Below are 22665 nucleotides of genomic sequence, written 5' to 3'. Positions count from 1 at the left end.
TTTGGCCCATCTAGTTCACGCTGGACAATTTAAACAGCCTGCTGTCTTCGGACTGTACAAGGACTGTAGCCCTCTGTATCCCTGCCTTTCATATATCTATCAAAACCTCTCTCAACAATTGTAATCGAACTTGCTTGCAGTACTTGCACTGTAGGCTTTTTCCACACACTTACAAATCCCACAATGAAGATCATACCCTTCATGTTCTCCTTAAGCTTTTCATCTTTCACTTTAAACGATGACTTCTTGTTTTAGTGCCCGCAATCTAAGTGAAGAAAAACTGCAAGTATTTACCCGATCTCTCCCCTTCATGATTTTGCGTGCCTCTATCAAATCTCCACTCAATCTTCTACGTACCAAGGAATAAAGTCGTAATCTATTCAATATTTCCTTATAACTCAGATCACGGTGTCACCGAGCAAAGTCCTTGTAAATTGTTTCTGTACTCTTTCAACCATATTTACACCTTTCCTGTCGGTAAGTGATCACAACTGCACACAAAATCCCATACTAGGCGTCACCAACTTCTTACACAACTTCAAGTTGACATCCCAGCTACTGTACACAATATTTTCATTTCTGGAGGCTAATGTGCCAAAAACATTCTCATCGATTCTTTATGAGCTGCCACTTTCGATGAATTATGGAGATGCATTCATAATTTCCTTTGTACCATCACACTCTTCGTAGTCCAACCAGTCACTGTGCAAGACCTAGTATAGATGGTTCTACCGAAGTGCAACACATCGCAATTTTGCCATTAATTTGCATCTGCCCATTTTCAGCACATACCCCGCTGCAAGCAATGATAGAATTCCTCGCAGTCCACTGCACCCATCCCCAATCAATGTGTCATCCTCAAAGTCGCTCATTCAGGTAACCACATTATTATCCAGTTCGTTGATACAGATGAGAAACAACAGACCAAGCACCGATCCCTGCGGCACACCACTAGTCAGAGGCCGCCAGTCAGAGATGCAACCATATGCTGCCACTCGCTGGCTTCTCAAATGCCGTGCAAAGGTCCATGTAGACAACATCCACTGTCTCGTCTTCAGCAGCCTTCCTGATAACTGCCTCGAAATACTGTATAGCATTGGTTAGACACGAGCTATCACGCAGAAAGCTGAAATTTCATGACCGCAGGAATCACGATTCTTTCCTAAAAGTGCAGAAAACGGAAAAAAGGGGAAATAGAAATCTGCTGACAAGCTGAATATCTAATTACAGAGAGACTGGCGCACTCCATTTCAGATCCCTCTCCATGGACCTCACAAGCAGTGATGGTAAAGTCCTAGATCTGACCTATACAGCCAAAAGTCGCATGAGATAATTACATGTGTTACGCACGCCAGTCACACTGCTCTCAATGAGATTCATTGGCGCTGTCTGTAATATCTCACACTGGCATTATGCAGAGGCCTCTGCTCCGGCAAGAGAAGTAATAAGTAAATATAAATAAGACCGAAAGATATATGGGCAGAATTAGGCCACTTGGCCCATCGAATCTGCTACTCCTTTTCATCATGGCTGATCTAATTTTACTCCACCCCAGTCTCCAGCCATCTTTAACATTATTAGCTAGATTATTTACTTAATCCATCTTTACCGACCGAGTCGTATCTTACAACCGGTTCTCTCCACTGTCTTCTCTCTTCCTCTCACGCCGAAGAAAGGACCCATGACATTCCAAAGCATCTGTCATCTCTCTCCATAACCATAACTCTGCTTCTACCGAAAGGCCAGTACGTTAGCAGTGAATCCTTTCCCAGGGTGTTACATATTTCTGAAGAAACTTTCTGTTAATGTCCTTTACATTATTAGTTAGCTTACCTTCATATTTCATATTCCTGTCTTTACAGCTTTGTAGTTGTCTTCTGATGGTTTGTAAAAGCTTCGCAGTTCTCTAGTTTTCCTCTGGTTCTCCTTTGCTTTAGCGCTGGCTTTGGCTTCCGCGTCAGCTCATCCTCCGTTTAGATTAATTCTTCATCTTTGGGATAATCTATCCTATGCTTCCAAGGCGATCTCAGAAACTCCAGCCATTCCACCTCTGCTGCCATCCCTTCTGGTTTCCTCTTCTAATTTAACTTTTGTCCGATCCTCTCTCATGCCTTTGTAATTCCATTCATTCCACTGTAAAACCGATGCATCAATCTCTACCGTCTCCCCCTCAATCTGCACGATGAGATCTATCATATTATGATCAATGACACTTCATGGTTCCTTTAAATTAAACTCCAAAGTCAAATCTGTCCCAATACAAAACTTCTTTCCGATACAGGGCTCAACCGCATGCTGCTGTCTAAAGCCACCTCGTAGGCATTCTACAAATTTTCTCTATTGGGATACAGCAACAACCTGATTCTCAAAACTACCTGCATAATGAAATACTTCATAATTATTTTAAAACTGATCTTTTATTTGCATGTCATTTCTATCTCCCATTGTAATTTGTAGCTCACATCTTATCTACTGTTCGGACCACAGTACATAATTTCCATCAGCGTCATTTTACCTTTCCCGTTTCTACTCACAGGGTTCTCCATCATCCTATTCAATGTCACCTCTTTCTAGGATTTGTTTACCAACGGAGTCCAACTTATCGCTCCGCCTAACTAGCTGTTCTTTTGATACAATATTCATCCTTGGATGTATGCACCCAAATATGATCTCCTTTCAGTGATGCCCGCCGTCCAGATTTTTCTCTCTCGGTCTACCCAGCCTTCTGTCCTGGTTCTCACATCTTGTTGATGTAATATTGCACATTGACAGTCGAGGAAATTAATCAAGTTGCATCTACTGCTGGGTGTCATTTAATCCTAATTCATACACAATATTGATTTGGAATTTCCTTCAGTTTTTGTTTCCCTGTTAATGACAATCCAGAGATTTACTGAGAGGATGAGGCGTCAGCCCAGTAACTGCCGCTGTTCTAAAGCCACCGGGACAATGACCACATATTTTCCTCCACATTCCCCATGTTTTTCTGTCTGCCACGCAATAAAGCCATTGTTTCTATATTATAGAATGTCACTGAACTGACAGAGAAGGGAAAGCGGGCGGAGAGTTCCGCACTCTTCCTCAGTTTGGTGATGGGCAAAGGATGCCGAATCCAGAGGGCGCTGTGGGACTCCTTTGTGAAAATGAGGACCGAGTTACCGAAGTTGGACAAAATACTAAAGGAAATACAGAAGTTCGGTATGTTAACTTCACGCACTGAGCACAAAGTCTCATTGAAAGGAAGAGTTTTTCTTATGTTAGCATAGTTCTCATTTTTCTTTTGATTTAACCAGGGCTTGATCCGCAGAAATACATGGACATCACCCAAGGGTTACCTGAGTTACCTCCTCAACTGAGAGGTGAGTGATAAATGCACAGTTCAAACCACATCTCAAAAGTTTGACTGTGCCTTGGCAGAAATTACAACCGTAGAACCATAGAACACTACAGCACAGTACAGGCCCTTCAGCCCTCCATGTTGTGCCGACCCACATAATCCTTAAAAAAGTACTAAATCCACACTACCAGATAACTCTCCATTTTCTTTCATCCATGTGCTGTCCAAGAGCCTATTAAATATCCCTAATATTTTAGCCTCCACCACCATCCCTGGCAAGTCATTCCAGGCACTCACAACCCTCTGTGTAAAAAAACTTACCCCTGATGTCTCCCCTAAACTTCCCTCCCTTAATTTTGTTCATATGTCCTCTAGTGTTTGCTATTGGTGCCCTAGGAAACAGGTACTGACTATCCACCCTATCTATGCCTGTCATAATCTTGTAGATCTCTACCAAGTCCCCTCTCATTCTTCTACGCTCCAAAGAGAAAAGTCCCAGCTCTGCTAACCTTGCGTCATAAGACTTGTTCTCCAAACCAGGCATCATCCTGGTAAATCTCCTCTGCACCCTCTCCATAGCTTCCTAAAACGAGGTGACCAGAATTAAACACAATATTCTAAGATGGTTTCACCAGTGATTTGTAGAGTTGTAACATGACCCCTCTACTCTTGAACTCAGTCCCCCTGTTAATGAAGCCTAGCATCGCATAGGTCTTCTTAACTACCCTAGCAACCTGTGCAGCGACCTTGAGGGATGTATGGATTTGAACCCCAAGGTCCCTTTGGTCATCCACACTCTTAAGTAACTGACCATTAATCCTGTACTCAGTCTTCTGGTTTGTTCTTCCAAAATGCATCACCTCACACTTGTCCGGATTGAACTGCATCTGGCAATCCATCTGGAACTCCAATTTGGTAATCAAAATTCGGCATAAATTATTTGCGGGTCTCTGCATACAGTTACAATTCAGAGAATCTCTCGTTGGAGCCAAAATGTTGCAATCTATTTTTCCACTAATCCAGTTGTTCCAGTTCGTGAAGCCATTCCTCCTGATCCAACGCACTGGGAATCCCCACACTCCCCAGGCGGCTCTTGGTAGATTGGATCATCCAATGCAGGTGTCTTACCTGACGGTAGACCTTTTAGATTCGAAAACACCATGTCTTCATAATAGCACTCAATTCTGCACCTGATATGCTTGATAATTAGGCATACTGCTGGACTCTTCCATGTTAACATTGACAGAAATTATCTGTTGAGTTTGCCCACATTTTCGTTCGTTCCTGTTACTACATCTCCTTGATCACTTTCCAGCAGACTGATATCCATCGTCTCCTTATTTTACTATTCATATAACTTTTGGCGTTTTCTTTGATATTATTGAACATATCCTTCTATTTCCTGCGCATTTATGTGTACATCTCGGAGCATAGTTTATAGGCCTATCACAGTAGCCTCCAGACAGTATATTCGAGGCACGAGTCTGTGGTTTGAAAAATAACCGCACCCACATTTTCTATGAATTTACCCCTTCTCAACTTATCTAAGTGACCTCTGGTATTAGATATTTCAGTCCTGGGTAAAAACATACTGACTGTCTACTCTAAGTTGGCCGCCATAAACTTTATACTCCTCCATTGTATCTCTCCTCAACGTCCAGAGTAAACAAGATACTTGAATCCAGCAGCATCCTGATGAATAAACCCTGCGCCCTCTCCAACCCTTTCAAAGGTCCGACTAAAGGACTGAATGCAAGACTCCAGATGCGGGCTAAGAACTTAAGACCCAGTAGCGGGATCAGCCCAAGCGGCCCATCAAATTTGTTCCGCAAATCCTCTAATACCCACTGTCCTGCCCTCTCACAGTACATTTTGAAGCCTTCACCAGTTAGGAACTATCAAACTGCATTTTAAATATACCCAAACGACTTGTTCTTCAGAGGCGCTCTATGAGAACAATTTCACACAAATTCACCTCCTCTTCTCTCATAAAAAGGGGCAAGGAGGTGGATCTGTGAAATTCTGCGGCTTTCTCCTTTGGCCGCAGACTCCTCCACTATAGGACACACCCTCTGCATACCCACTCTATATGGGCCTTTAAGATTCGATCGGTTTCAATGAGAAGCACTTCATTCCAAACCCCACCATTTCCTACCTACCACCCTACCTTAGTCTGCTAAACTCCAGCAACAAAACGCTCTTCATACGATAAGACTTTCATTCTCTGGATAATTTTTGTGAACGTCCGCTCCAAAAGCAGTACAGCATTCTTTAAAAAATCTGAACTTGATCCCAGTTTTTAAAATAGTTTACACCTCATTCCTTTTACCAAATTGCATGACTGTACACCTTCCTATGCTGTATTTCACCCGCCACTTCCTTGTCCATTCTCTGAATCGGTCTAATTCCTCCTACAGTCTGAACTACAAACTGGACCACACGGGCCTGACATTGAAAGGCGGATTCTCTGCTTGACATGAGTTTTGTACAGCTGCAAAACAACTTCCCAACTGAGATCCTGAACTAATACAGACAAGCACGTGACTTGTCTTCCTATCCACTCTATCTGTCTATCCATATCGATACAGGTGCGTGTATGCGTGTGCGCATGCGTACATGCATCAGATCCCACAGTGGATCGCCGTGGAACATCACTGGTCAAGGAACAAGGAATCCTGCCAGAATAAATTATAATTAGCATTAGTATCTGTCTTCCACAGAGAAGACAATAATGAATCCAATAAGCCAATCCTACACAGTTCCCAAGCGTGTTATTTTCTGAATGCGACTCCCAGGCTTGACATTCTCAAACGCACTAACAAAATCGCAATAGACAATACCGACTTTGTCGCCTCATAGAAGAACCCGAACAAGTTACCAAGACCCTGCATTCACCCCGCCTGAAACCGTGCTATTTAATCCAAACGCAGGTCAAACATTCGCTTTCCACGTACTCTCATGAGTCTAAAAATAGAAAAGTCTGAAAATATGTACACCAGTCTCAAGAGCAGCTTTTATTCTGCATTCCTTACACTAATGAATAGCCACATATTATTTTATAATGGGCTGTTCAATATAATAAAATTATGTTATATATACAATTATAACGTCATGCATCTCGGCAATAATAAACACTCACTAGATAACTGCCATATACCTACAGATTGAGCAGTAAGGATGCTGAAAGGGTATGAAAGGATTTAAAGAACATCTGACAATAGATGCTATAACTGTAAATTAATCTCAGAGGAGAATCACAAAAAATCATGTTGTTATATTGACTAGGAAAAAAATTGGTTCTATCTCACATTTAAACTTAATGGAATATGTGTAAGGTAGAGATAATACGTGTGAAATTTCGATCCTATCGGCTGAGGCATTGGCGTACTGTAATCACGTTATCAATTAAGACAGAACAAACACCGGCGTCAAAATACACCAAAATATGTTCCAAGGTGACCAACTAAACCCACAATAGTTTTGTCTAACTTTAATCCCGCTCTCTTTACTGAGCAGGACAAAAATAGGGTCTCAAGTTAAAAAATAAATAGATAAGTTACCCCTTGACAAACGTGCCAGGCATGGCTGATTTGAAATTATACGCTCCTTCTTCAGTAAAGCTGAAAGAATTAATTCCAATAATAGCAGCACCCACAAAATGTTGCAGGAACCCAATAGGCCAGACATCATCTATGGAAGCGAGTAAACAGTTGGCTTTTCGACCGAGACCCTTCATCAGGACTAGAAAAGAAGTGGGAAAAGTAGGATACGAAGTTGAGAGAACCGGAGGAAGAAGTTGAAGTTGGCAGATGGTAGATGAAAATGGGAAAGGAAAAGATGATGAAGCGAAAAGCTAGGAACTTGTGTTTGTGGACTGGAAAAGGGAAAACCTGATGGGAGAGGACAGAAGAAAGGGAATAGGGAGGAGCACCAGAGGGATATGATGGACGGGTCATGAGATACGGTGAGATAGGGAAACAGGACTGGGGAATAGTGAAGGAAAGGAGGGAAGCAATTACCGGAAGTTTGAGAAATAAGTATTCATGCCTTCAGGACGAACGCCAGCCGACGTAAACTAAGGTTTTGCTCCTCCACCATAAGGCATGGCTTCAGCGTAGCAGTAGTGGAGGACGGAAATGGGAAGCGGAATTGAAATGGTTGGCTACAGGGAGATCCCGCTTTTTCTAGTGGACGGACTTAGGTGCTTGGTGAAACGGTGTATAAAAGGCCACACCAGGAGCATTGGATACCCCAAAAGACTCGCAGCAAAGGGGCGCCTCACCTGGAAGAACAAGTTGGGACCCAGAATGTTAATGAGAGAGGAGATGCGGCAGTAGGTGTGTCACTTGTTCCATTGTAAGGTTAATTACCGGGAGGTTAATCAGTGAGGAAGGACGAGTGGACAAGGAAGTCGCATAGGGCGCAATCTCTGCAGAAAGTGGAAATTGGGGGCGGGGCCTGGTGTAGGGAAAAAACGTGCTTCGTGGTGGTAACACGTTCGAGACAGCGGATCTTACAGAGAATTATGTGATGGATGTGAAGACTGCTGAGGTGGTAGGTGAGGACAAGAAGACGTCTATCCCTGATGTGGCAGTGTCAGGATGGAGTGAGGCCAGTTGAGCGCGACTTGGTAGAGATGCGGGTTAGGGCCCCCTTTAAATGGGAAGAAGGAAAGCCCCTTTCTTTAATGAAGGATCCTCGTGTTCGGCACTGTAAATAGTAGAACTATTTTCCGAAGATACAAACATAAACTTCGGACTAGATAGGTGGAGAATATTAAACATAAGGGAAGGTGCAACTGACCTGTTAGAACATAATACCGAGCTTCAGGATGCAACAAAACCGATTGGTGAATATGAAATATGTAAATATTTGGGATATCAACAAGCAGAGATTGTCGTGTGGCAAAGGGAAATCTTGCGACATAATTTACTTCAACGCAGAAGAAAATCTGTCAAAGAGAGTTCAATGGTGAAAATATAACGAATCCAGTAAACACTTCAGCTGTACCCTTATTAACGCATTGTGTTAATAGTGCGGGTCTGTGGTGGCCAGTACTGTCATGTTTGCTGTTGTCTGCTGGGGCAGCAGGCTGAGGGTAGCAGACATCAACAGAATCAACAAGCTCATTCGTAAGGCCAGTGATGTTGTGGGGGTGGAACTGGACTCTCTGACGGTGGTGTCTGAAAAGAGGATTCTGTTTTAGGCACAGGAGTACATTCAGACAGAGACTCATTCCACCGAGATGTAACACTGAGCGTCATAGGAAGTCATTGCTTCCTGTGGCCATCAAACTTTACAACTCCTCCCTCGGAGTGTCAGACACCCTGAGCCAATAGCTGGTCCTGGACTTATTTTTCCACTTGGCATAATTTAGCTATTATTATTTAATTATTTATGGTTTTATATTGCTATAATTCTACACTATTCTTGGTTGGTGCGACTGTAACGAAACCCAATTTCCCTCGGGATCAATAAAGTATGTATGTCTGTCTGTCTGTCTGTCTGTCTATGTAGACAGAATATCCATGTCCAAAATCGATCTGGAACATTTCCGAAGTAAGATAAGAACAGAAGTAACACAATTTAGAAACCACCATGCGCACACGTACTAACGTAGATTAACACGGGCTAGGACAGTATGAGGCAGAAGAGGAACCGACAGAAAAACACAGTTAGATAAAAAAAAATTGAGAATCAGAATCCGGTTCAATATCATCAGCATATTTTGTGAAGCACTCCATACAAGTGCGTGCAATTCTGTTAAGAAGTACACATCACTGATCGTAAATGAAAGCACGCCCATAAAAGTGAATAAATTACCTCTGTCGAAGTGAGAGTTAATCAATGAATCTCCATGGAAACATTCCCACGATCTGAACATACGAGTTATCGACAAGGAAGCACTGAAGGCCCATCTCAGAGTTGGAGGCATTTTCTGAGAAACAGAGGGGATCGCTGTTGGCAATACATTACCAGGTGGTTAACAGAAATAAGTTTCATAAGTAATTGATAAAAGACCATCAAGTTCAAAATGATAAATGTCGGAAATTCCAGAAAAAAACAGAAACAATCCAACAGATTACACTATGCTGCAGCAGTATTATTAACAACAACAACAACAACAACAACAACAACAACAACAACAACAACAAATTATGGTGATAATAATAATGACAATAATAACAAAACAGAAACGGAAATCAATGAGTGAGAAACACCATAAATGTGCTGAGTTAAAAGGAGAAATTGAAAGACTATGGAACATGAACAGTGTATACAGAGTCCAGATGCCGATAACTTTATCTAGTATCGTCCAAAGTTACGACAACATAGTTTTAAACAATCAGGCATGCATAGCAATAACTATGTACATCTCCAGAAAGCGCCAATAGTAAACATCACTAAAATAGTCCAAAGGTTCTTTACGATTGATAAATGAGCCTAATTGGCTATGCCCACACCCCAGATTTTACTAGGGTGAGCCACGAAAATAAAAATTATATTAAGAGCAATGATAACAATAATGACATAAATAATAATAATGTTATTATTATAATCATTATTATTAATTTTAAGCACTTTCCATACACACTTTGTAGTTGAAACTGAATTACAATGGAATACAGTACAAACAAGAAAATAAAAGGAAAAATTTTGTTAGTGTGAAAAATAAACGTTTGGAGCTGGTGTTTAAAAGTGACAGCTGTGTCAGCATCCCTCACACATCAAGTGCAAATGTTTTAGGTGCTCGAGTTGTATACATGCTTTGAAGTGTCTTACTACTTTTAAGTGTTGAATTCTACAGCTCAGGAGCTTAGTTCAAAAAAATGAAAACTGTCCTGTCGATTATTCTTCTGCTTTGTGCCTTATTGTCTGCCTGCACTGCATTGTATTGCCAACTGCAACACTGTTTCCCTGAACTTTTCCGTTTCGTTCTTCCTTGTACAGCCTCAATACACAGCTGTGATGAACTGATCGCTATGGATGACAGACAAAAATCTTTTACATTATATCTTGGTGCATGTGCCAATAATAAACCGATTTAGAGTTTGATAGTTGTCAATATAGACCGCCTCAGATGCCTGTTGCCAGACCGATCAGTAGCAGTTGCCAAGACTTCACCGCAAACATGACGTACATCACTGAGATACTTGTTGACATTCCCATTTCCGCAGATTCTCTTCCATATTTCTTCTCTTCCTCCGTCTCTGCAAGTGAAAACGGCTGATTTTCTGACTTGTAATTCAGATGGATTTTCGATTCAAAACTTCCCTGTGATTCTCTCCACAGATGCTGCCCTAAGAGTATTTCCCGCATATTTTGCTCCTGTTTTAATGTAAGAGCGGTGAACACCTGTGACTCCCCAGTGTGCAACTTTGCTAAATACAGACTGTCCATACGACATCAACATTAACATCAGCTGTCAACATTGAATACAATGTTTTGCATTTTGTGAGATCTTACTGTAATGGTAAACGTGCTTGGAAGCTCAGTCAGGATTGCAAGAGCAAAATCAGGGGAATGTACACCTTCAGCAGTAATTGGTGCCAGAATATGAGCATTGGGTGTTCTCTGGGACATACAGTACTATCAGTTCCAGTGCCTGTGAACAGAATTCTACTTTCTGTCCTAAGAGCCATGGAAACATTGAATTAATTCATGTAATCTCAAACAATGAATTATGAAATGCAGTTATAAAGTTCTTTGTTGGTTAGGAAATTTAACATTTTGACGATGTTCTCTATTCCTTTTAAAGATGTTCAACAGAAACACAAGGAGACCCTGCGAGGACAAACTGAAACACTGCGAGTGAACACGATCTTGATGACAGAGAAAGTGAAGATTTTCCAGCTGGTTGATCGATACGCTGAGCTCACGGTCATTTCTACTGTTCGAGGTCGGAGACTGGTGGAACATGAGCTGCTGGCAAGAGGCAGAGACCATGAACAATTGAGAGATAAACATCTCCGCGGAGAGCTGGAAAAAATCCGGACTGATCAATTATTCCAGAGCAGCTTTTCCCGGAGTAACTCCAAATCTGGGAGCTCGGCAGCGGTGGCCGGAGTACCAGGGATCGGGAAAACAACAATGGTACAAAAGATTGTTTATGACTGGGCCATGGGGAAAATATACCAACAATTTCAATTTGTTTTCAGTTTCAAATTCCGGGATTTTAACTCCATTAACTGTAGAATAAACCTGAGGAAACTGATTCTGGATCAATATCCTTACTTTGGGAATTTGCTGAGAGAGGTCTGGAAGAACCCACAGGGATTGCTTTTTATAATTGATGGCTTGGATGAATTCAAACACAAAATTGATTTTACCGATAGTCGGGGATGTGCAGAATCTCAGGACTCATGCATAGATCCTAAATTCAAGTGCAAGGTGTCTGACATTGTGTGCAGTTTAATCCAGGGCAAGCTGCTCCCAGGATGTTCAGTGCTGGTGACAACTCGTCCCACTGCGTTACATTTATTGGAAAAAGCAGACATCAGTGTCGCTGCTGAAATCCTGGGATTTGTTGGTGAGGAACGGAAGGAATACTTCAATAGACATTTTGAAGATCAGACAGTGGCAGCAGCTGTTTTTAAACACGTGAAGGAGAACGAGATACTGTACACCATGAGCTACAACCCCTCCTACTGCTGGATCCTCGCTCTGGCACTGGGCCCCTTCTTCACACAAAGAGTCAGGGACCCGCAGCGAGTTCCCAAGACAATTACCCAACTGTATTCCTACTATATTTACAACATCCTGAAAAACCACGGCCGTGAGGTTGAGAACCCCCGTGATGTGTTACTCAGGGTTGGTCAGATGGCCTTCAGAGGAGTGTTTGAGAAGAAGATTGTGTTTACAGATGGAGATTTGACCAACTACAATCTGCAGCCTTCCCAGTTCCTGACTGGGTTTCTGATGGAGCTCTTGGAGAGAGAGGATTCTGCCCGGAGCGTGTTGTACACATTCCCACACCTCACCATCCAAGAGTTTGTAGCTGCACTTGCAAAATTCCTGAATCCACATCCCGGGGATATCCAGAAATTTCTCACTGAAGCCCACAACACGACAGATGGACGATTTGAGGTATTTCTCCGTTTTGTTGCTGGTCTCTCCTCCCCAATGACAGCTGGGTGCCTGCAGGATTTTCTGGGTCCATTTCCTCATGAAACAACCTGCCGGGTGATTGACTGGGTGAAGGAGGAGGTTACACGCCAGAGTGGAAACACGAGGAGTGAAGCTGGTAAAAGGAGGCTCCTGAACACATTGCACTACCTGTTTGAGTCAAATAATCCTGGACTGGCTCAGGCCCCACTGGAATCTTTGGAAACACTTTCACTCCGTGGAGTGACACTGACCCCGGTTGACTGCGCGGTCCTGTCTCACGTCATCGGATTTTGTGAGACAATAAAACACCTCGACCTGGTTCGCTGCCACATTCAGTGTGAAGGAATCCAACGGCTGGGACCCGGGCTGCACAAATGCCAGAACTTGGAGTAACTTGATTTATCTCTCATTCCCAACTGGGAAACTGATCTATTGTGTTGTTTGAATGTGAAAGTATTTGTGGTTATATTTACAGATGGGGTTTTGGTCAACTGTGATCTGAAGTCTTCCCAGATCCTCTCCGGGTTCCTGTTGGACAGATTAGGAGAATGGGCAAGAAAGTGGCAAATGGAATACAATATAGGAAAATGTATGGCCGTGCATTTCGGAAGTAGAAATAAATATGCGCACTATTTTCTAAACGGGGAGAACATCCAGGAACCTGAGAGTCAGAGGGACTTGGGAGTTCTAGTGCAGAACACCCTGAAGTGTAACTTGCAGGTTAAGTCGGTGGTCAGAAAGGCAAATGCCATGTTTGCATTAATTTCAAGATGTCTAGAATACAATAACAAAGATGTGATGCTGAGGCTTTAAGGCACTGGCGAGGTCTCACTTTGAGTATAGTGAACAGGTTTCGTCCCCTCATCTGAGAAAAGGAGAAGGTCCAGAAGAGGTTCACAACGATGATTCCAGGAATGAAAGGGTTATACTGAGAACGTTTAATCGCTCTGGGTTTGTACTCTCTGGAACTGAGAAGGATGAGCAGGAATCTCATTGAAACCTTTTGAATGTTGAGAGGCCTAGACGGACTAGATGTTTCTCATGGCTGGAGAGTCTAGAAAAGAGGGCGCCATTTCAGAACAGAGATGCGGCGAAATTTCTGTAGCCGAAGGGTGGTGAATTTGTGCAATTTGTTGCCACAGGCAGCTTTGAAGAGCAGGTTGTTGGGGGTATTTAAGGCAAAGGTTGATAGGTTCTTGATTGGGCATGGCATCAATGGTTGCGGGGAGAAGGCCGGGAACTGGGGTTGAGGAGGTTATGAGCCAGAGGGCCTAATTCTGCTCCCATGTTCTTATAGTCTTATAGTGTTAAAGTGTAGTGAATCCGATTGTGGAGAATCGTCGCAAATAACCAGGACATCGGCCAGTAATTTCCCAAGGACAAGAGGGTTCCATAGTTCCTTGTAAATCGATGTTGGAGACTTCATCAGATCCATTAACAACAGCTATTGGTTTGATTGTAGTAAATCACTGTCTGTTTCTCGCTGTCATTTTCCATTGACAGTATTCTTTCTCATTGTTACTGACACCCAGACCGAGACTGACTGCAGCTGGTGGATCAGAGCCTCACACCTCCTTCCCAGTGAGGGTCAAGAGACCTTCAGCAGAATGACAGCTATAGAGATACCTCTGAGACTGTCCTTCACCTGCCCTATCCCGCGTGTGACTGTGCTCACTGCCATTTATGCAGCCCCCATGTGGGTATGTTTTCTCCTGACAGCGGGACTCAGTTCAGATTAACTCTTCCCACCCGATCGACCTCTTCAACCCCTTGCACCTATGGGGATCTTTTTCCCTATCCCTATTTCCACTGTGGGATCTTTCTTCCCCAAACTTCTTCCAGCCTTCGGGATCATTCTTCCCCATCCCGCTTCCCTCAATGGGGCCTCTCTTACACATTCCCTCTTCATCCTTTGGGATCTCTCTCCCCCAGCCCCATTCCTCATGTCGGATCACCACTCTCCATCTCCCTTCCTCATAGAAATATATAAAACCTGCGGCACAATACAGGCCCCTCCGCCCATAAAGTTTTGCCGAAAACATCCCCGCCTTAGAAATTGTTAGGCTTACCTATAGCCCTCTATTTTTATATGCTCCACGTAGCTATCCAAAAGCCTCTCAAAAGCCCCTATCGTATCTGCCTCCACCACCGTTGCCGGCGGCCCATTTCACGCACTTGCCACTCCGAGTAAAAAAAAACTTACACCGATATCTCCTCTCGTGGCAACAATTTCAGTCCTGGGGAAAAAACTGACTATCCACACGATCAATGTCTCTTACCATCTGTATACCTCTATCAGGTCACCTCGCATCCTCCTTCGCTTTAAGGAGAAAAGGCCGAGTTCACTCAAACTATTCTCATACGGCATGCTCCCAATCCAGGCAACAACCTTGTCAATCGCCTCTGCACCCTTTCTATGGTTTCCACGTACTTCCTGTATTGAGGTAGCCAGAACTGACCGCAGTAATCCCAGTGGGATCTGACAAGCATCCTATATAAATGCAACATTACCTCTCGGCTCCTAAATTCAATTCCATGATTGATGAAGGCCAATACACCATACGCCTTCTTTACTGCAGAGTCAACCTGCGCAGCTGCTTTGAGCGTCCTATGGACTCGGACACCAAGATCTCTCCGATTTTCCACACTACCAAGAGTCTTACCATGAATACTATATTCTGTCATCTTATTTGACCTACCAAAATGAACAACTTCACACTCATCGGGGTTGAACTCCATCTGCCTCTTCTCAGCCCAGTTCTGCATCCTATCAATGTCCCGCTGTAACCTCTGACAGCCTTCCACACTATACACAACACCCCCAACCTTTGTGTCATCAGCAAACTTACTAACGCATCCATCCACTTCCTCCTCCAGGTCATTTATAAAAATCACGAAGAGTAAGGGTCCTTGAACTGATTCCTAAGGCACTCCACTGGTGACTGACCTCCATGCAGAATATGACCCGTCAACAACCAATCTTTTCCTTCTGTGGGCAAGCCAGTTCTGGATCCACAAAGCAATGTCCCCTTGGATCCCATGTCTCCTTACTTTCTAAATAAGCCTTGCATGGAGTACCTTATCAAATGCCTTACTGAAATCCATATACACCACATCTACTGCTCTACCTTCTTCAAAGTGATCAGTCACATCCTCAAAAAATTCAGTCAGGCTGGTAAGGCACGACCTGCCCTTTACAAAGCCATGTTGACTAGATAGATAGATAGATAGATAGATAGATAGATAGATAGATAGATAGATAGATAGATAGATAGATAGATAGATAGATAGATAGATAGATAGATAGATAGATAGATAGATACTTTATATCTATAAATATAAATATAAATATAAAAGGATAGATAGACTATTCCTAATCATGTTATACATCTCCAATTGTTCATAAATCCTCAGGTGGGATCTTTTTCCTGTCTCGCTTTTCCTCTGTTCCGCAATCTCCCGTGGTCATTTTCCCATCCACAACTCCTCAACACTTTTCTATCTTTCACCCCTGTCCTTCCGACGCTGTTTCTTCAGGAACTCAATTTCTCACCGTCAGTGAATGAGAGAATTTGGGATGTTTACAAGATCACACCGATAATCTCAATTACCGACAGGGATCTTACCCTGGAGCTGGGCAGTGAGGGACATTGTCAGTGATGGGAATTCCGATCTGTGATTTACTGAAGGATTTAATGTTTCCTGAAATATCCGAGTGAGAGAAACTCCCACAGACCCACGGTTTGAATCATTTGGTTCGTCAATTTTATTCATAATTTTTTCTGTTTGTGTTTAGACTTGGAACGAATGAACTGGGCGATTCAGGAATGAAACTGGTTTCTGCGGCTCTGAGGAACCCGAAATGTAAAATACAGAAACTGTGGTAAGTACCAGACTGTGGGAGATTGTTTATAGTCACGGGCTCTCTGTTACTGAACAATAATGTGATCAGTAATTGTGTCACTGATAAACATTGGGGATTTGTACCGTCTCCTGTCTCTCTGTGTCCTTCACCCTCACTCTCTCTCTCATCGCCAGGCTGTGGGATGTCGGTCTTACAGATTCTGGTGCCAAGGATTTTGCCTCCGCACTCGGTATAAACCGGTCAGTGACGGTGCTGAACCTGAATGATAATAAACTGGGAGATTCAGGAGTGAAACTAGTGTCTGCGGCTCTGAGGAACCCGGAGTGTAAAATACAGAAACTGTGGTAAGTACCAGACTGTGGGAGATTGTGCTTGCAGTCACTGGGTGTCTGACACTGAGCATTAATGTGATCAGTAATTGTGTTACTGATAAACACTGGGGATTTGTCCTGTGTCCTGTCTCTCTGTGTCCTTCACCCTCACGCTCTCTCATCTCCAGGTTGGACAATGCCGGTCTCACAGATTCTGGTGCCGAGGATGTCGTCTCCGCTCTCAGTACAATCCCATCACTGACCGAGCTGTATCTGGCATTAAATTCGCTCACAGACCGTTCTGTACCCGCTCTCCGCCGCCTCATACTGAGCCTCCCGAGTCTGAAGCGATTCCGGTGAGTATTTGTGTTAATATCCAATATGATAAAATATCACCCGTTTCGGGGGTTTTCTGGTGATAGCTGTCTGTGAGTGTTGTTGAAACATTAACCCTAGTCCCCTGTTACTGACACTGTTGTGTAATCTGTTTATTTCATCTTTATTCTTCCATCTCTTTCAGGCTGTGGAGCAATGATTTCAGTCCGACCGGGGAGAAAGAAATGAGATCTCTGCAGGAATCCAGACCCGAACTGAGAGTGTTCCTGACTGAGAGCGATCAGTGAACATCTGAAAGCGTCAGCATTTCCACCCGCGGGATGGCGACAATTTGACTGATTTCCCGCCCTCCCACTTAACGGCCTCCGTCCCCAGTAATGGCCAGGCGCGAGGTTTAATTCTGACGGACCGGGTAGCGGCCGTGAGCTGTGTAACGTCAGAGGCGATCCCGCAGCCTCTTGTCCAGCAGCGCTGCTTCCGCTGAATGTCCGGGTCCACGTGTCTCCAGAGGGACCCTGGGGAATTGCACAGACAGGAAGAGCCCGGTGTCGGGACTTGTCTGAGACACTAGAGTCCAGCGGTGATTATCCAGGGAGGGAATCCTTCTGCTGACTTTGCAGAGGACGGTGCATACTGCCGGCTAGCTGATGTCAAATTGATAAATACCTCTGCAGTGACCCTGGATCTGCAACGATCTCGGACATGGCTCTGAAGTGTCATTTAAAAACGATTGGTTTTTCGATTCAGGTGACGGTGAGAACGGGACCGATTACTGAATCTGATAATCGTGGTCAGTTAATTGTGTGTGGCTGTGGGTGAATCGGGAGCAGCTCATTTATTCCAGCACGTGGGTGGTCACATGCTATTTAAATTATATTTCTCATGATGTAACCAATAAACGGCTGCAAGTTCTGTCTGGTTGTCAGAGTTGATTCTTATTTGAGGTTAATATGGCCCCACGCACTCTGTGCACTGCAACAGTGGGTCTAAGATCCTCACGCTGACACAGTAGCATTTCATCATCAGGCAGAGGGATGTCGGTTCCACACAGTCTGGTGCACACGATCTCGCCCCCCACCCAGGACCAACGCCGACACAGCGCTATTCTTGCTCCCCACACATGGGAATTTCCACCAGGTACGGTTTTCTCCTGCCTCGTCCACATGCGCACTTTTTTGACCCAGCAGAACTGAGTTAAAAGAAGACAAAAGAGATTAGAAGTGTGTCGACTAATGTCCCGAGTACGAGAGGAATGCGGGATAGAACACCGGCATTAAACCAGGGGTGACTCTCCCTCTGCACCGCCTTATCGGTGACTCCCGGGGTCAGACACAAGGTGAAGCTCCTTCGAACCTTTCCGTCAAACAATCCCTGGATCAAACACAAAGTGAAACTTTTTACCACACTATCTCATCAAACATTCCTGGGCAGACAAAGATCGAAGCTCCCTTCATACCTCTCATCTCTACCATTGGGACCCCATACGGCGCGTATCCTTGCCCCCTCGCGTAGTCTTTGCACTGTCCCGCGCGCTCTCCTTGCCCCGCCCCACTCCCCCCACCCGGCGCTCTTCATAGTATTCGACCAGAAACCTATTAGAAAAGAGACTCTCATTGCATTCGGCAATTTAGCTTGAAACTAATGCTCAGGGATATGCCCCCCACCCCCACGCACACAGACGGAATGAATCTCTGTAGGAGAAGTCACAGCGACGGGGAGAGAATTAGAGAGCGAAGCTACTGCACAGACGACGTGGGAGGAATGGCGGGATCGGAATGTCGTAGGAGAGAGGGTGGGCACGGAGAATGTGAGGGTCGCAGGTGACCCAGAACGAGGGAGAGAGTGAGGAGAGGGGCAGGGGTGAAAAGGGGCGCTCAGGTAGAAATGAAAACCATAGCTACTAACTATCACTTTTAATTTCTAGGATCGACAAGTGGCCCAAAATGAAATCAAAGATGGGGATACTGTTGCAATATAGGACCCCATCCCTTCTAGTCCTCCACCACTCTTCCCCATTCGTTTATAAGATCCGCACTGAAAACAACACCACATCCTTACCATTCGCCCCCGTTGTCCGAAATACAATTGGGACAGGACCCGTTCCCAATTAATTCCGCCGTCTGCCTCCCAATGACGCCCATCCCTTCCCATTCACTGCTATCATCTGATCCCCCAATGGATCCGACACTTTCCCATTTACTGCGATCCTCTGCATTCCCAATGAGGCCAAGCCTGTCACCATACTGAGAGTTTTAACGTGCAACGTCTCCGGGGGGCGGGGGGGGGGGTGGAGGGAGAGAGAGAGAGAGAGAGAGAGAGAGAGAGAGAGAGAGAGAGAGAGAGAGAGAGAGAGAGAGAGAGAGAGAGAGAGAGAGAGAGAGAGAGAGAGAGAGAGAGAGAGAGAGAGAGAGAAATGTGATTTAAAATGGCCTATTCTTGATAGGAAATAGCTGCTGGGTAGTGACGCTTGGTAGAAGTGGGCACAGGAGAGGGTGTATATATATCTTTATGTATAGTTTATCTATACAGACACACACATAATGCATATAAAAATTATTCACCACCCTTGGAATTTTTCATGTTTTATTAATTTACAACAATGATTCACAGTGGATTTTTGGGCACTGTTCAACAGAAAAGACCCTTTAGTATCAAATTGGAAAATATGTACACATTTATCTAGGCTTATTACAATTAATAAACGCAAAATAGTAGGTTGCATAATTATTAATTTCCCTAAACACACTGGGAAAACTGCGAAAAGAAAGTTCGAGTCATTTTACGGTCTGTAGATTTCAGGGAGGAGATATGTTGGGAATTATGAACAATCTAACTTTGCTTCCAACTTATTTCTGGAACCCGTGCATGCTAGGGGAAAGGATACGGTACTCGGCAGTAGAAGCAAGGGCGTGTTTGGGAACGAAGCTTGTAAACTCATCGCCGAGAGTGCTCTGGAAAAATTAATATAAATCGCCCACCATCAAGCCTGGAACTCTTCTCAGCGATGGTGATTGTCGCATTCACGTCACCTATTTTCTGGCACTCTCTCCATACAGCGAAGCTCTGCTCACTCGGCCTTTGTCCATTTAAGCGCATGCATTTGTTTCCTTCTCGACTTCCCGGTTGTCACCCACCCACAGGGAACTCGCTTGCCTCACACCTTTTAAATTCTACGTCTACTCTTGGCCAGGTTGCTTCACACTATATCAAAGTATCGGATTAAAAGTTCCAATTATCCCTTTAAATATTTTGACTGACCCGCTGAACGATTTATGTATTTTGCACATTAGTGTAAAGGGCAGACAGTATAGGTATTTCAAAACGTCTGTATCTCCAAATGACCGCAGCATTATTCTAAATGCTACTGTGGCGATTGTTCCAGAGCGGAGTATGGTAGGAACTTTACCCCGTCTGACCTCCAACTGACACCGCTGGGTTTTCTATTAAATCCCGCTTCATTTCATGGATAATAGGACGTAGAAATAAACCCTGGTGCACCTAAACGCACGGAACAACCCTTATTTGAATTGTCCAAACGCCCGATGGTTCGGAGTTCAACTACCGTCCTGCCCTCAGTCTCGCTTTCAGCGTTCCACTAAAACTTGCAGCAATTTCTTTTTTTTTTAAAAAGGCGCGATATCTTTAAATCGGAATGCAATACATGTTACGCTATTGATGCGGAATAACACCAAGTATCCCGTAAAGATACCGAGCACTGGAATATGGGAGTTTACTTTGACAGCAGGTTTCTATGGATAAATCAAACCGCCTGTCATGAATTCACAAAATGAATCCATCTCCCCGATCCTGCACTATACATCTGTTTCGGACTGCAGCTGATAAGTTGGACCAACAGAAGCTGTGGCCGCTGGTGTAGGCTGCTAGAAAAGTTGGGAAGCGTGCTGATAGCGAGGTCAAGGGACATGGGGAGAGGGCAGGAACGGGGTACTGATTGTGTATGATCAGCCATGATCACAGTGAATGGCGGTGCTGGCTAGAAGGGCCGAATGGCCTACTCCTGCACCTACTGTCTATTGTCTATTGTCTTTGCTGGGATTCGAGCTTTCATTGATGGGAAAAAAGATACGAGCAGAACGGCAACATGTTGGTGTGGCAACTGGTCTAATACCTCTACTAATATTCGTGTCTGGCCTTTGTTTATGTAGGACTGGGGTAGATTTTTTAACTTTTATTATTAAGAGATTAAGAATTATTTTTCTGTATACATATAGTCTCTCATAAGGCTGTCTTTTCACTTCTTTTCTTTTAATGCCAGGGGTCTTAGACGCATGTTAAACGAAAGGCTTTATTCTTGTTTTTAAAGCAGCATAAACATGTGGATTTCTTTTTAATCCAAGAGTCACACTCTGTGACTGAAGACATTAAACTATGGAAATCCCAGTGGGGGAACAATGTTTGGTTTTCATATGGTTCTGAACATTCTTCAGGTGTTCTTAGTCTCATGTTTAACTTTAAAGGAGATGTTTTGCACTCTGAGGCGGATACGAATGAACATTTTTGGTTCATATTGTGTAATATTGTTGTAAAATGTTTCTTATTGCTAATATTTATGGTTATAATATTAGAAATGATAATGATAGATTACTTGAGATTTTGGAAAAACGTTTCCATTATTGACTCTCTAAATTTCCTGATCTATTTATTGTTATGGGAGGAGGCTTTAATATGTTATTAGATGAAAATATTGATCGATGTCCAACAAGGCAACACTCTACTTATAATAACGTTACTAGCTTTATTCAGAAAATTAATATCACAGATATTTGGAGAGAGCACTTTCCTGGAGTTAGAAATTATACTTGGACTAATAAATCTATTACATGCATGTCTAGGCTAGATTACTGGTTACTATCCAATACCTTAAGAAATAATAATGTTACTTTTATTTTTTCCCTCACCTTTAACATATCATAAAGCTATCCATATACAAATTGCAGTACCTTCAGATGAATCCAATTTTAAATATTATTGGAAATTAAATAATTCCAGTTTGGGGCATGATGTTGTCTCTTTTCACATTGAAAAGCTGGCAACCTGCTTTTTGCATAAAGCGATGGGAGAGAATAATTTCTCTACAAATTGGGAACGTTTAAAATTTGAATCTGCCAATTTCTTTTAGAAATACAGTAGTGATGTAGTAAAAACAACTGGAAGAACAATCATTGATACCAAAGATTGCAAATTTATGTGAATTGTATCATAATTACCTTTCAGGGAAAGATAAAGAGGAGCTGGCTTTGATAAAGGATAAGTTAAACCATCTTTATCTTATAAAGGCAGAAGGTGCATATGTGAGATCTAGAAAACAGTGGTTGGAAGAGGATGAAGAGAGTACAGCTTAGTTCTTTTGTTTAGAAAAGCAGCGTGCCAAATTCAATTCCATTCATCAGCTTAATATTGATGGTGTGATTACAGAGAACTCTAAAAACAGCAAAATATTGTTCTGCTTTTTATAGTAAACTGTATAAGTCAAAACATTGTGAAGCATCTACACTACATTTCATGAATGATATTAATATTGTTAGGAACCTGTCCAATGATCAGAAAAACCTGTGTGATGCTCTTATTACCTTGGGAGAGGTTAAGGCTGGAATTTCAAATTTTGAAAAATAATAAGAACGCCGGGTGTCGACGGCCTGACTGCAGAATTCCGTAAGATGTTTTCTGACACCCGAGCTGCTTTTTTA

General features: G+C 43.3%; 1 protein-coding gene across 1 annotated transcript in view; it reads left to right on the top strand.

Moving 5' to 3' along the window:
* LOC140722974 (NACHT, LRR and PYD domains-containing protein 3-like) overlaps positions 1-17869 on the top strand; it is a 66037-nt gene extending 48168 nt beyond the window's left edge. The window contains exons 8-14 of the mRNA XM_073037597.1: positions 3027-3198; positions 3294-3359; positions 11097-12834; positions 16242-16328; positions 16484-16654; positions 16810-16977; positions 17142-17869. Coding sequence (XP_072893698.1) covers positions 3027-3198; positions 3294-3359; positions 11097-12834; positions 16242-16328; positions 16484-16654; positions 16810-16977; positions 17142-17244 — 2505 coding nt within the window. The 3' untranslated portion in view covers positions 17245-17869. The remainder of the gene's footprint in view (positions 1-3026; positions 3199-3293; positions 3360-11096; positions 12835-16241; positions 16329-16483; positions 16655-16809; positions 16978-17141) is intronic.
* Positions 17870-22665: the final 4796 nt, after the last annotated feature.

The sequence above is a fragment of the Hemitrygon akajei genome, unplaced genomic scaffold (assembly GCF_048418815.1).
Source record: "Hemitrygon akajei unplaced genomic scaffold, sHemAka1.3 Scf000096, whole genome shotgun sequence".
Lineage (NCBI taxonomy): Eukaryota > Metazoa > Chordata > Chondrichthyes > Myliobatiformes > Dasyatidae > Hemitrygon > Hemitrygon akajei.
This window is presented reverse-complemented; position numbering and strand designations above follow the sequence as displayed.